The sequence below is a fragment of the Diceros bicornis genome, chromosome 4 (genome assembly GCF_020826845.1).
Source record: "Diceros bicornis minor isolate mBicDic1 chromosome 4, mDicBic1.mat.cur, whole genome shotgun sequence".
Classification (NCBI taxonomy): Eukaryota; Metazoa; Chordata; class Mammalia; order Perissodactyla; family Rhinocerotidae; genus Diceros; species Diceros bicornis.
The window spans coordinates 84,783,662-84,796,189 of record NC_080743.1 but is presented as its reverse complement, the minus strand read 5'-3'; the positions used below and the strand labels follow the sequence as shown (position 1 = coordinate 84,796,189).

The window sequence follows — 12,528 nt, the reverse complement described above, 5'->3', positions numbered from 1 at the left end:
AGGGAGACAGTCAGGCTGCCAGCTCCTGTTGAGATTCTCCAGTCGAGGCAAACTGAAGTTACAATAATAAATAACAATAGCAACAACACAAGAGCAACAAAAATAATATGCTATGACAATCGTCACAAAACCAACAATGTTATACTTAAATAATTTTCTCCTGGAGGAGCTCAGAGTGCAGAGAGAACAGTGTTGATTTTCTGGGGTAAAAGGGGGCTGCCTGGTCAATTCACCTCGCCAGCCTGAGCTCGTGCAGAAGTCCCACCATGGAATGTTTGTTCGGCGATGCTCTGAGGCGACAAGCAGGTTCTGATTTTCCCCCAGTCCTGCTCTTCCAAGCAGCCTCTCTCCCCAGCTTCTATGGTCTGTCCAAGGGTCATCATGGTCCCTGCCCCATTTCTCCTAACACCCCAGTAAGTGCACCTCCCATCCACAGGAAAGAAACACGAGGCTCCCCTTCCATCCTGGGGTGTCTCTTTTTCCCTGTTCTCAAACCCACAAAAAATATTGGCTTGATTTAAACAGGACTTTTGGGAACTGCCAGGAGATTTGCTTCTTACCATCCTTTTCTCCCTCGTTCCACACTGACGGGTATAAGAGCTGGACTAGCCCCTCACCAAGAGCCTCACACCTTTCCCCTCATGGACCCCACGTTCAAGGGCAGCACAGAACTAAAAGAGGGCACATCCCAGCAGGAGACCCTGGGCAGGCCCTGCCCAAAGGTGGACCCTGCTGCAAATGCAGGGTCAGAGGCCACCTGCACGAGGTCACCAAGAGCACCAAGATCAATTTCACATGAGCAAGAAGGCCTCTTTTCAGGGCTCTCTACTGACTTGGAAGGGGCTCAAAGGCTAGTTTTTGAGGTATAAAAATCTCATTTGGGGCAAACATCACATTGATCCCCTGGCCTTGACAAGACTGTGGGGCTGGACACGGGGGTGTTGAGAAGTACAAGCTAAGGGACCCTCGGGCAGCCCAGAGGCAGGTGAGGAGGACGGAACGGCTCCACATCCACCGCTCCCTTCTGTGCCCAAGCCAGTCTGGGAATTAGGAAAACAGGATGCGATCAGAGTCAACTGTTCAACAAGCAAAACAGATGATCTGGTTATCTTCCTCTTTCTCATTTTCCAGTTTCCCTTTATCACATGTTTCCCCAACTACCCTGGAATATTTCCGGCCCCACTGAGAATGACAGGAGCCAATGTTAACTCTTACACCACCATTCTTCTCCCGAGAGAGCCCCACACAACCCTCATCTTCAGCCCTTATCCACAGGTCCTAGAAGTGGGGGGAGCCCTCTCATGCATGGAATTCAGTCCCATAGTATCTGGAGGAAAGGGTTTTGCTTCCAAAACAGGCTGCCAGAACGGCTTTTTCCTTCACTGTCCTCTCACGCTTGCTTTGCAGAACCTGCCTCCCACACAGGGGCGGCCGCCTCAGGGATGGGTGACTCCACCTCTCTTCCCAGCTGGCTTCCTCACTGCCATGAGGCTCAGGTGTGCAAGGGCTCAGCTGGCCTGCTGGTGGATGGAGAGGCAGAGGTGGCCAAGGCTTGGGCAGCCAGGTCCCGGTAAGCGGGTGACTTCAGGAAGCGTGGATAGGAGTCCTTCTCCATCAGGGCACGTGTCTTCCCCTGAGCCACGTCGAAGCACGTGGCCATGGCAGCCTGCAGATTCGTCCTGGTCAGCTCCCTGGTCTCGTGGTCTATGTTCACCTGTGGGAAGGAGGGCAAGCACATGGGTGAATGGGGGTGGGAGGAGAGTGGGCAAGGCGAGGGGTCCGGCAGGCCGAGGGAGGACTAGCTGGCAGGTGGGGCAGTGGAAGGAACACTGGATTCTGAACCAGGAACCTGGGGTCTTCTGAGTCAACCATTAACTGGCTTTTCCATGCTGGGCCTGTCCCCACATCTGATCTAGTGTCTCTAGTGTCTGCTCTCCACTCTCAAAATTATCAAGGATATATTAAGAATGTATACAAACCCAACCCCTTTTCACCCCTTCCTCTGTAACAACCCTGGTTCAAGTCACCATCGCCTTTCTCCTAAATTAGTGCCAGAGCCTGCTACAGGGTGTCTCTCTGCTACCCTTACCCCCGTGGTCTGTTCTCCACCCAGCAGCCATAGTGAGCCTTTCAAAACCCAAGTCAGTTTGCTAGCAGCTCTGCTGTCTTCTCATGTCACTCAGAGGAAAAGTCAGAGTGCGTGCTGGGCCCACATGGCTACCTGAGCCCACATCTGGCCATGTGCCGCCTGTCTGACCTCATCTCCAACTCTCTACCTCACTCTCCCTGCTCCACAGGCCCACTTGCTGGACTGTGACTACAATGGGCACTCTCTGGCCTTTGCACTTGCCATTTCCTATGTTAGAATGTTTTTCCATAATTCTTTCATGTCCGTTCATGTCACCTTATCGGACAGCAAAGTGGAGACTTTGTTTCGGTCATTGTTACATCCTAATAACTATAAAAGTGCCTCGCATGCAATGACTGCCCAATAAATCTTTATGGAATAATGTGGAATAAATAAAAGTGCTCAGAAAAAAAAATACAAAATAAGACACAGAAGCAAGGCATTACTATTCTCCGTCCACAAGGTGGCCCCATGTTCTTAACCGAGTGTGGACACCAAGCAGTGGAGGCCTGAAAGGAAGGTTGACAAGCTCCCTGACCACAATCCTGCTGGCCAGAGGCAGGTCAGCCAGGGGACTGAGCCAGATTACACAAGGTCCCTAGGATGACCTGTCTCGCCAGGTGTCTAAGACTTTTGAGCCTCTAAAAAAGGCTCAGTCTACGAAAGTGGGTATGGACAGAAGCCAAAATACCTGCCAATCCCCCTGGCCCCATCTGTGAGTCTGAGGGTAATAGCACCCAAGGGTGGCATGGAGCCTGATTTTCCTAGTCTCCAGAAAGAAGCCCACTCACTACTGTGCCAAATAAGGCCACTCTACGCCTAAACTCAATCCTTCACCTGCTGGCCCCCACCACGGTGGGGAAGGAGCAGGCAGGGTCTGGAGGATTCATGGAATATGTCACGGCTCTGACCTCTTTAGGGGCTTCGCTGCAGATGAATTCCTCAAAGATCCGGTGAGCCTGGGAGGCCAGCTTGGTAGCCGACCGGATCTTCTTAAACTCCTCACAGGCCAGCCAGAACTCCAGGTTCTCCTCACTGAACTCTGTCTTCAGGAAAGTGTGGAAGGCAGCCACTCCATCTGGGGTTGGGATGAGAGAGGAAGAGACAGGTCAGACCATGGGACAGCCAGGAATAAAACAAGAAAAGACAGCAATTGTGGTTAATGGCTCTATTTTTAGGATGTAATTTTCTTGAACAAGGACCTGCCTTTGTATTCTGAATAGAGGCTGGCACACTAGGGGATCATTATTATTATTCCTACTGTGATTATTTTGCCCACGCTTTCAGCATCCCTCAGGCTGGCTCCCAAGCACATGAGCACACATGTGCCTTCCACAGACAGACACCACGGGGCAGACTCACTTTTACTGCTCAGCAGCAAGTCAAATGACTCTTTCCACCCCAGCACATCTTCTGAGAAGTTTCTGGTAGGGGAAAAAAAAAAAAGCCAAGATTTTAATTAAAAAAAAAAATCAACAAACTAACGTGTAGCACAAATCCTAGTCAGAATCCAAGGGGAGTTGCATAATTCACACAAAGGTTTGCTCGGTGATTATTGGAGCTGACACCTCAAACTCTTGGTTGGGGTTAGGGGAAACAGAGGACTATTTAGGAACCAGAAACCAAAGCCAGGGACCTTTTGGCCCTCAGTAAATATTTCTAAGGCCATCTCCTTGCATCCAAAATTGTTTCCATTCCCCTGACTCGCAGAGTTTTGTTTTGTACACTTCTCCAAGGAAATAAGGGCCTCATGAATAGAGATTATGTCTACCCATAACCTCAGAGCCTAGCACAGCACCTAGCATAGGTGACGTTCAAAATGAAAGGGTTTCTAGGCAAGGTGCATGCTAATGGAAGTACAGTCATTGATTAAAAAACAGGGGCCTCAGACCCTGTCCTGGCCTCGGTTGCATGCACAATGACATCTCCAGGTGGGAGAGTCTGGTAACTAGACATCCAGACACTGGGTACACTCATCTGTTGGTGGACCTAGAACCCTGGAGCCACCCACCCACTCACCCATGAGCCAAGCAGCCATAGCAGACCAGCAAGAAGCTCTAGCAAAATCTCCAGAGAGGGGTCGCCAAGGTCTGCCCTAGCATGTCCTAATTTCTCCTTGTATTTTCTCATGACTCCTTTCCTAAATCTGACTCCCTCCCTCTAGGGGCCCTCAGCTAATGAACAGGACTTACCTCTCTTTGCTGTGTTTACTGCCCCATTCAAACTTGCCAACACTCCCAGCATCAGAGCCCAGCTCTGATTTGTGAAGCAAGATCCCCAGCCGGGTCTTGAACTCTTTGGCTCTGGAAGACAAAGCGTGAGCATGTAAGGATTCTCTATTTGCTCAGCCAGGGCAGAGAGGTTTATGGGGTCCCAGAAGAGCTCAGGCTAGTGCCACCCAAATTCTAGCCTCAAGGGTTCCTGGGAACCCTAGGCTGTTCCCAGGGCCTAAACTTTGCTTCCTTCATTAGTGTCATGAAGCCAGAAACAATGAAAGCAATGTTTGAGCTTTTCCTTGGTAGGTCGTACGCTTTCTGGGTTTCCAGCACTGCACACATGGGCTTTTTCCCACGTTAAGTCACATTGATCTATCTCTGTGCCTGTTAATTAGCAGAAGGCAGTTCAGCACCCTCTGGGCTTGTCATGAATATTTCTGGAACTGTGTGGAAACTGATTCCTGCCTTCATTTTTACCTTTCCTTCCCAGCCACCAGTTCCAGTAAGAATGGGAGGTGGCTGAGTAGCTCTCTGGGAAGCCGGCACATCCCTCACTGGTGGACCCAAAAAACACCTCCCTGCTTCCCAGGGCCAGAGGAGGCCATGCCCCTAGATCTGGGCTATAGAATGAAAACCACGTGCTGAAGAAACTGGGGAAGACTCAGTTCTGCCTGGTGATGCCAACGTGGTCTTCCTGCAGCCAGGTCTTCAGCAGGTCACCTAAGAAGGACTGCCATTTGTCAGAGGATGGGGAATGGCAGTAAGCACTAGTCCCTTTGCTTCCCTTTGCCTTTCCTCCTCCCTTGTCTTGGCCTATGGCTTCCCTAAGATTCTTAGGGAAGCATCTAAGAACATGGAACCAAGCTGACCTCTGCCTCTCAAGTCACTAGCGTCCCATTCTCCCGTCCACCCAGGTCCCCAAGCCTGCCACTCCACTCCCTAAATGTTGGTGGGACCTGGACTTCTTCCTCCAGGCAGCAGGACAAGCTCCTCTTACCTCTCCAGACAGGTTGTCGGGAAGGCGGCCAGGGTCCGGCACATGGCTGCGGGTGCAGGGCAGCACGTCGTGGGGAGGATGGTGGCGGACTTCAGCGGCCACCGCAAGCGCGACGAGGCAGAGGAGCGGCAGCTAACACCCGCGCGCGCAAATTGCGTTTATTGAGCTGCTTGCGAGGAGCTGGCGCTACCGCGGCTTTTATTCTCTCGGAGGGGGCGGGGCGAGGCTGAGCGCCGCCGACCAATCGGAGAGCGGGACCGAGCGCGGCGAGGGCGGAGGCGGGGCGCCTGGCCGCGGGCTGCGCCTCCCCTACCCGCACGCAAACTTCACACCTGAGGGCACACGGGGCTGCGCGCTCCTCCCCCGGGTGGACGCCGGTGTGGGGAGGGAGAAGCGGCAGAGAAGTCACACGGAGATGAGATGCGCACACTCAGCTTAATAGGAAAAAACCCTCCGGGCTCCAGTAAAAGGAGGAAGGCGACTCACGGGGGACGGGAGGATTTGGCGGGGGGGGGGGGGGGGGGGGGGGACGGAAAGGAGGGGTACGTGGCGGGCAGGTCTGAGAGGCACACAAGTTATCGATCACAGCCGGATCCTGAGCCTGTTGGGTCCTGAAGGACAGAAGCAGAGTGCAAGCCAGGCAAGACAGCATCATGATTATACTCATAACTACTATTTACTATGCTCCTACCCGGATGGCCACAGAGCTAAGGAAGCCCTTTAGCATCATCTCATCATTACCTCCATTTTATAGATGAAGAAACTGAGAAAGCTGGAGACTTGCCCAGATCACAGTTGGCAATAGCAGACACTTGGCGGGGGAGGCTTTATTGAGCATCTACTATGTACCAGGCACTTTTATTAAGACTCAGGTTAAATAACTTACTCAAAGTTGCACAGTTAGTAAGGGTTGCACCAGAATTCAAATACGAATTTACCATGCTTTTTCCACTGCCCCACCCCCTCCAAAATTAGAATCCCGCTACCTCTGTAACTGATGAGTGATCCTGGGTTTAAGCGGTTGCTAGTTCAGTGTCCACATCTCATCTCTGAGATAAATGTGGTAAATGCTCTGCCTCTCTCCTCACCTTCCCATAAAGGCATTACAGCCTCCCCCATTGTCCCTCTGTTCCCTTTGGGATTGCTACCAAGGGGTTGCATGTGAGGTTAAGAGTGTGGGATCTAGAGCTAGATTTCTGGGTTTCAAATCAAGGCTCCACTGTTTACTGATGGGAGACCTTGGGCAAGCTTCTTCACCTTTCCATGCCTCAGTTTCCTCGTCTCTAAGATGAGAACATAATACACTTATTTCATAGAGTTGTTGTGAGGTCTAAATAAGCTAATTCTTAATTCAAGTTCTCCAGGAAACAGTTCTTCTGAGGCAGAGACTTGCTGGGGAGAGTTCTGGGAACTGAGAGAGAGTGAGGGAAGCCGGGTTGGGCAGAGGGAGGAGTTGAATGCCATGCCACTGCAACAGAGACAGAAGCTGTTCCCAGGGGATGCTCTGGAGTGGCACGGCCCTTTGGAGCTGTCCCCCACTGAGGCAAGGGGGCAGTCCTTTCGTCAACCTTTCATTGGATGCAGTTGCCCCAAGAAGATGGCCTCATCTTAGGCAAGGCAACTCTCCCTCTGTCAAGGGAACTCCTGGAGAGAGACTGCGCTATGAGCCTGCAGCAGATGACGTGCTGGAGGCTGGGGGATGAGGGCCTCAGTCCCAAACAGGGCTCTGTGCGGTGTGCCGCGGCACCTTCAACACGTAAGGCACTTAGAACAGCGCTCAGCACGCGGTCAGCACCCGATAAATGTTAGCTCCCAGGTTTACTTGATACGGAGATTGCTAGACAATAATGAGAAGTAGTGAGTTTTGTGTCTCTTGGAATTTAGGCTTTTATTTCATGAGGGGCATCTAAGAGCTGCTATTCCTCAGCAAGTCCTGGAAGTAAAGGGTCAGAAAGGAGAGAAACAAGAGGAGAAGAGGTTCCCCACCTGAGAGAGCTCGGTGAGGAGGCCCAGAAAAGCTAGTCGGGGAAGGCAAGAGAAAAACCACAGAGAGGAAGAGAAGAAGAAGGCCCACAAGACAGTCATTAAGGCGTTGCTAGAGCAAGAGAGGCCCAAATCAGACAATGTGTGGGGTCCTTTGTCAAAGCAGATTTCCTTGTTAAGCCAGGGCCTGCAGAAGATGAGCCGGTTGGTCAAAACAGAATGCACTCTGAAAAGCCAGAGTCGAACCCTTCGCCAACCTCCCAGTGGTTAGTGGAGCAAGGGGCAGGTCCAGCAGCAGCTCCCACATTGGCAGCACTGTCTCAGATGCCAGCATCCCACCCTCACCCCCATCTCGCTAACCTAGGCTCTTGTTCTTCCTCTCTCACAAGTCCAGGGCTGGAGTCATGGGTGCAGGGAGATGGGTAAGGGTGGAGAGGGGGGCAGTGGTCTGTGTTTCTCAGCACAGTCCTTCATCCACACGATGACACAGCCCACGCGGCCCCATCAGCAGGACGTTCTGCTGGAGGAGTCTGTCAGCTGAGGTGAGGGTTGTTGTTCCACCTGGTGCTGCTCGTGCCCCAGTGCACGTATTTATTATGCAGCTGCCAGGTGGGGGTGTGGGCGGTGTCTGGGACAGTTTTTCTTCCAGCGACAAAAACGAGTTTACGGATGGACTGAACCGCCAGTCTCGCCACGTTGGAATCAGCCCAGACATGGCCCCGTGACAACAACAATAGCGATCACACAGAGAACCTCCTCAAACCTTCCTGTCCTTTCTGCATCCCCGTGAATAGGCCAGAGGAGCTTTTTAATTCACATTTCGCAGACAACAATACAGCGGTGCCTAAGGCCCCCTGAGTCAAGTGCACTGGAACTGGAAACAGCTGAAACCAGGGCCCCATTTCCAGATCCCTGAGCCAGCGCTTTCTCCCATTCAACAAAGAAAGCAAAGAGACAAAGGATTGATGAGCGGGGCACATGCAGACAGGCAAATCCAATCCGGGAGCACAGAGCTCCCTGTTCAAGATGAAGAGCCCTCTCTGAGTTCAACCTGCCTCCCGGTTGCCATGGTTACCTCTTCAGTTTCCAGGCAGAAACTTTTTGAAGTTCACAATTTATCCCAAATTCTCTTCCCAGCAGGTAGGTCAGTTCATAACGGAAATTTCAGTAATGACTCAACAGTTGCTGTAAATCCAGCAGGTTGAGCTCACCCCTGAATTGCCTCAGCTTTGACAGACCCTGACCTCATTTTTGCCCGGGGCTTCCAGGGCAGCTGCGCTCTCTTTAATGGAGGGTGTGTGGACACAGCTCTGCAGCCTGGATCATCTGGGGTCAGCAATCCAGGCAAAGCTGGGGTCAGGATTAAACATCCTGCAACATCCCGGCCACATTGCCTTCCATCTCCTTCAGCCCCTCAGACCCCCAGCAGCACCCTTTCCACTGAGATGGGTGTCTAGACTGGATCTTTGCTGAAAACATTTTCTCAGCTTCTGATTTGGCACAGACGATCCCCACAGTGGTCTGGATGTTCCAAATTCAATCAACAATCTACCAATAAATATTTATTAAGAATTTACTCTGTTCCCAAGTCGGTGGGGGAAATAACAGCTCTTGAGGCTCTTCCCTGACTCTAATGACCTTATATTTCCCCCTGGCTGAGGAAACAGAACCAACATAGGAGGAGGGAGAGGTGAAAGGAAATTATTGCCTGGCGTCCCAACAGATGTCCAGGTAAGGGAGAGGTCAGAGAGGGTCAGCAGCGTTAAAAAAGGAGTCAGAGGAGTTTGAGTGCCGCCATGGACAACGGCCAGAATATGCGGGACGTGGAGGGATCACGCTTCAAGTGGGAGAAATAGCTAGGAAAAGCCTCTTGTAGTTTGGAGGTACAGCGAAGGTGCAGAAAGATTTAGGAATTCCTTACTCCCTGGCAGAGGTGCTTAGGCCTGCAGGATGCACAGTTGGGTGCCACTTCTAGCTTCGGAAGCATAAGAACAGCAGTGGCAGCACATATCATGAGGATGCTGGATGAGGAGGGAGAGATCATACCTGAAGACTTGAAAAAGACAGTCCTTGGGGGTCATTTCCCTGCTGGGTCAGGACAAAAACTGTGGGTGGCCTCCCCTCCTGGGGAGGAGAGTTGACCGAGTTCAGCCTGGGTGTAGGAAACCCTGTTCTTCCCTGATTACCTTTTAGGGCACTGGGTACAGCGCAAGTTGACGGCTGTGCTATTCCTCTGGTTTCTTCTCCTCTTTCCTCCCTCCCTCCCCTCCGGGCAGAGTTCTGAGGGGATGGGAATGTGGGAGGCCTGCTTCTCTCTACCCAACTGGGCAATGGACCCCTAGCCTCCAAGGCAGCGCAGTCTCAGCCACCTGGGGAGGAGGCTGGAACTCTTCAGTGGTACCCGTGGCTGGTAGGATCATGTCAAGACTCCTCTCTATGGCATAGAAGGCTCTAACCACCTGATCTCACATGCTTCACCTCACACCCTAAAAGCCAGCCAAACTCAGCGGTCGGCAGGTTACCACAGTCACCATGCTGCCTGCACCTACAAACCCCTGAGCATGAGGTTCTCTCGGCCTGAAGGCCCCTCCCCTTCCTGTACTACTCATTTTAAAAGATATTTTTCACTAAACTAACTGTATTTATATATATTGAGATATAATTTACATATAGTAAAATGCACAGATCTTATGTGTACAGTTTGTTCGATGAGTTTTGACAAATGTATGCACCCATGTAACCAATACCCAGTCTAGCTACAGAACACTTCCATCCCTCCAGAAACTTCCTTCGTGCTCCTTCTGCCAATCACTCATCCCACCCCCATCAGAGGCGACCACTAGTCTGAGTCCTACAACCATAGGGTTAGGGTTGACTCTTCTTAACTTTTCTACTTATTTTTGAGACCTAGCTCAAGTTCTTTCTCATTTCTGTGCCTCGTTCTTCCCTCTTTTGCCCTGTACTCATGGAATTGGTTATTTCCAGTCTGTTTCCTCTGTGAGCTCCTGGAGGGCAGGGACCATTGCCTTGGTCATCTCTTTATCTTTAGCCCCTAGCACGATGCCCAGTTCAGTGTATTTCTATAAATGTTGGCTGAATGGATGGCTTTGTTTCAACACAAATCATAACAGCTAACATTTATTGAACACTTACGACATGCCAGACTCTGTTCTGTGTGCTTTCCCTTGAATTCTCTTTCAGTTCTCACAATACCCCTTAAGATGGGTACTCTCTTGTCCTCATTTTACATTTGAGTAAACTGTGGCAGAGATTGATTAAGTAACTTGCCTCTGCTCACACAGCCAGTCAGTGGTCGAGCTGGGTTTTGATTTCAGACAGTCCAACTCCAGAGCCTGTGTTCCTAAGCAAACCCCATGTGTGTGGCTTGCTCTGTGGCATCTTCTAGAACTCAGAATTTGCTCACTATGAGAAGAATGAAGCACAAGCTTGGGAAATAATGGCAGGACACCACAACTCCTCCTCTGTCGCCTATAATTCTCCTTCCTCGAATCTTCTTCCTATCCCTCTCCTTTGCTCACCGCATTCCTCTCTCACCATTCACATTTTCCACTTTCTGTCTTTGCCCTTAGCTGTGTGTCGTCAGTGGCTCTGGACTTTCTACTTCTCCAGTCCCTTGTGTACGCAGTTCCCATGTGTGGCGGGGAGAGCCCCTTTCTCTGCTAAAGTCCCTCGATTAACATTTGGCCTTTTGTTTATCTTGGCAGGAAAACGCAGAGTTGAGCTGCTTTGCCCTGCCGCCCTTTCTAGCTGTGCTTCCCCATCCCTCTGCTCATGGAGGACCATGGTTCCCACCTGCAAGGGGCCCAGGGGCAGCTTCCGAGGGAGGCAGATCTTCAGCCCCCAAAGTCTTTGGGATGTGCTGGGCCCTGGGGACCTTTCCTCTCCTCATCCTCCTGGGAGCCTGACTGCTGGGAGACGGAGCTTCTGGTTTTGATGTTTTCCTGGTTGTCGCATGCTGGCTGTGGCCCTTCACAGGCCCTGTGCTAGGTGTTTTGTGGCCTGCCACACACATGCGGGCTTGCCTGCCTGGCTGTGACGTTCTGCTTTACCCCACACCCTAACTGGACTGTCCTCCTGAATTCTTCCTGACTGCCAGTGCCCGGGGTCCCCCTGCAGCGTGCCTGTCCTGGGCCTCTCCCCACAATTGCCCCGTGCTAACTCAGTGCTCACCTGCAAATACTCCTGCCATCGTATTGATGCATTCCCTAAAGTACCAACGAAATCAATGGCAATAAATGAGCCCCATCTCACCCTAATACTGCCAATTCCAAAATAGGAGAAATGTCTTCCTCTTTCTCACCCTCCCTCCCCATCCCCTTCTTCACCTTTGTCATGAATGTCATTTTTCTGAGAGCATCTCACTTCCATTCACTGAGACTTTGATACAAAGTTTATCAAAATCTGGATTTTCCTCACTTAATAATGTTCCAAGGCCCTGAGAAGCCACTTAGAATGAAAGATTAGAGGGAAAAAAATGAGGCCTGGGATTTGCAAATGACTGAAAGGTGACGTTTACAATTCCAATTCCCTGTTCCTTTCCAGGCTGAAGAGTGAGCACTTTTGGATTCCACAACTGGAAAGTCAGGCAGGTACTGGTCCGCTCTCCAGGCAGGAAAGAAGCCCTGGGGGAATTTAACAGATGCCACCCCCTAGTTGGGGGGCAGGGGGGCAGGATTCTGACCAACTCGCTCCCTCTGCGGGGTGTTCACCGACCAGGCCGACCGCCAGTGCTGGTGTGTCATGTTGTGGGCAACCAGAAGGCACGCTGCTCTCTGGGAAGACTCTTCAAACAGACTAATGGTTGTGTCAACGGGGGGAGCAGAGATAGAGAATAGATGGAGAGAAAACATTGTTTTACTCTCAAATTCTGTGTGAGTGTGTATGTGTGTGTGTGTGTGTGTGTGTGTGTGTGTGTGTGTGTGTAGGGGACTGAAAGACCCTCACAAAGGGAAACTTCTGGGAGTTGCAGTCTCTGTCCCAGCCCACCCACCCTCATTTCTTGGGAAACCTCAGCACATCAGACTACCCCTGCTTCCAGAGACGGTCGGTGTGCTCTCCTCGGTTGGAAAGCTGCCTTGGAGACGTGGGTGCTCGTGTGGGCAGGTCTAAAATGGCCTCAGGGAGGCCTGGAACCCCAAATCTTGGTGCCTAGCACAGGGTCTGGGGTAGTCTAGGTACTCATG

The 12,528-nt window shown here is 51.4% G+C and overlaps 1 protein-coding gene across 1 annotated transcript; it reads right to left on the bottom strand.

The window, feature by feature from the left end:
- Positions 1 to 292: 292 nt before the first annotated feature.
- Positions 293 to 5,479, bottom strand: RGS16 (regulator of G protein signaling 16). Its single transcript, XM_058539915.1, has 5 exons — positions 5,342 to 5,479; positions 4,321 to 4,431; positions 3,491 to 3,552; positions 3,040 to 3,206; positions 293 to 1,714 (listed from the first exon to the last, which is right to left on the bottom strand). The coding sequence occupies exons 1-5, from the start codon at positions 5,383 to 5,385 to the stop codon at positions 1,493 to 1,495; spliced, it is 606 nt and encodes a 201-aa protein (XP_058395898.1). The 5' UTR covers positions 5,386 to 5,479; the 3' UTR covers positions 293 to 1,492.
- Positions 5,480 to 12,528: the final 7,049 nt, after the last annotated feature.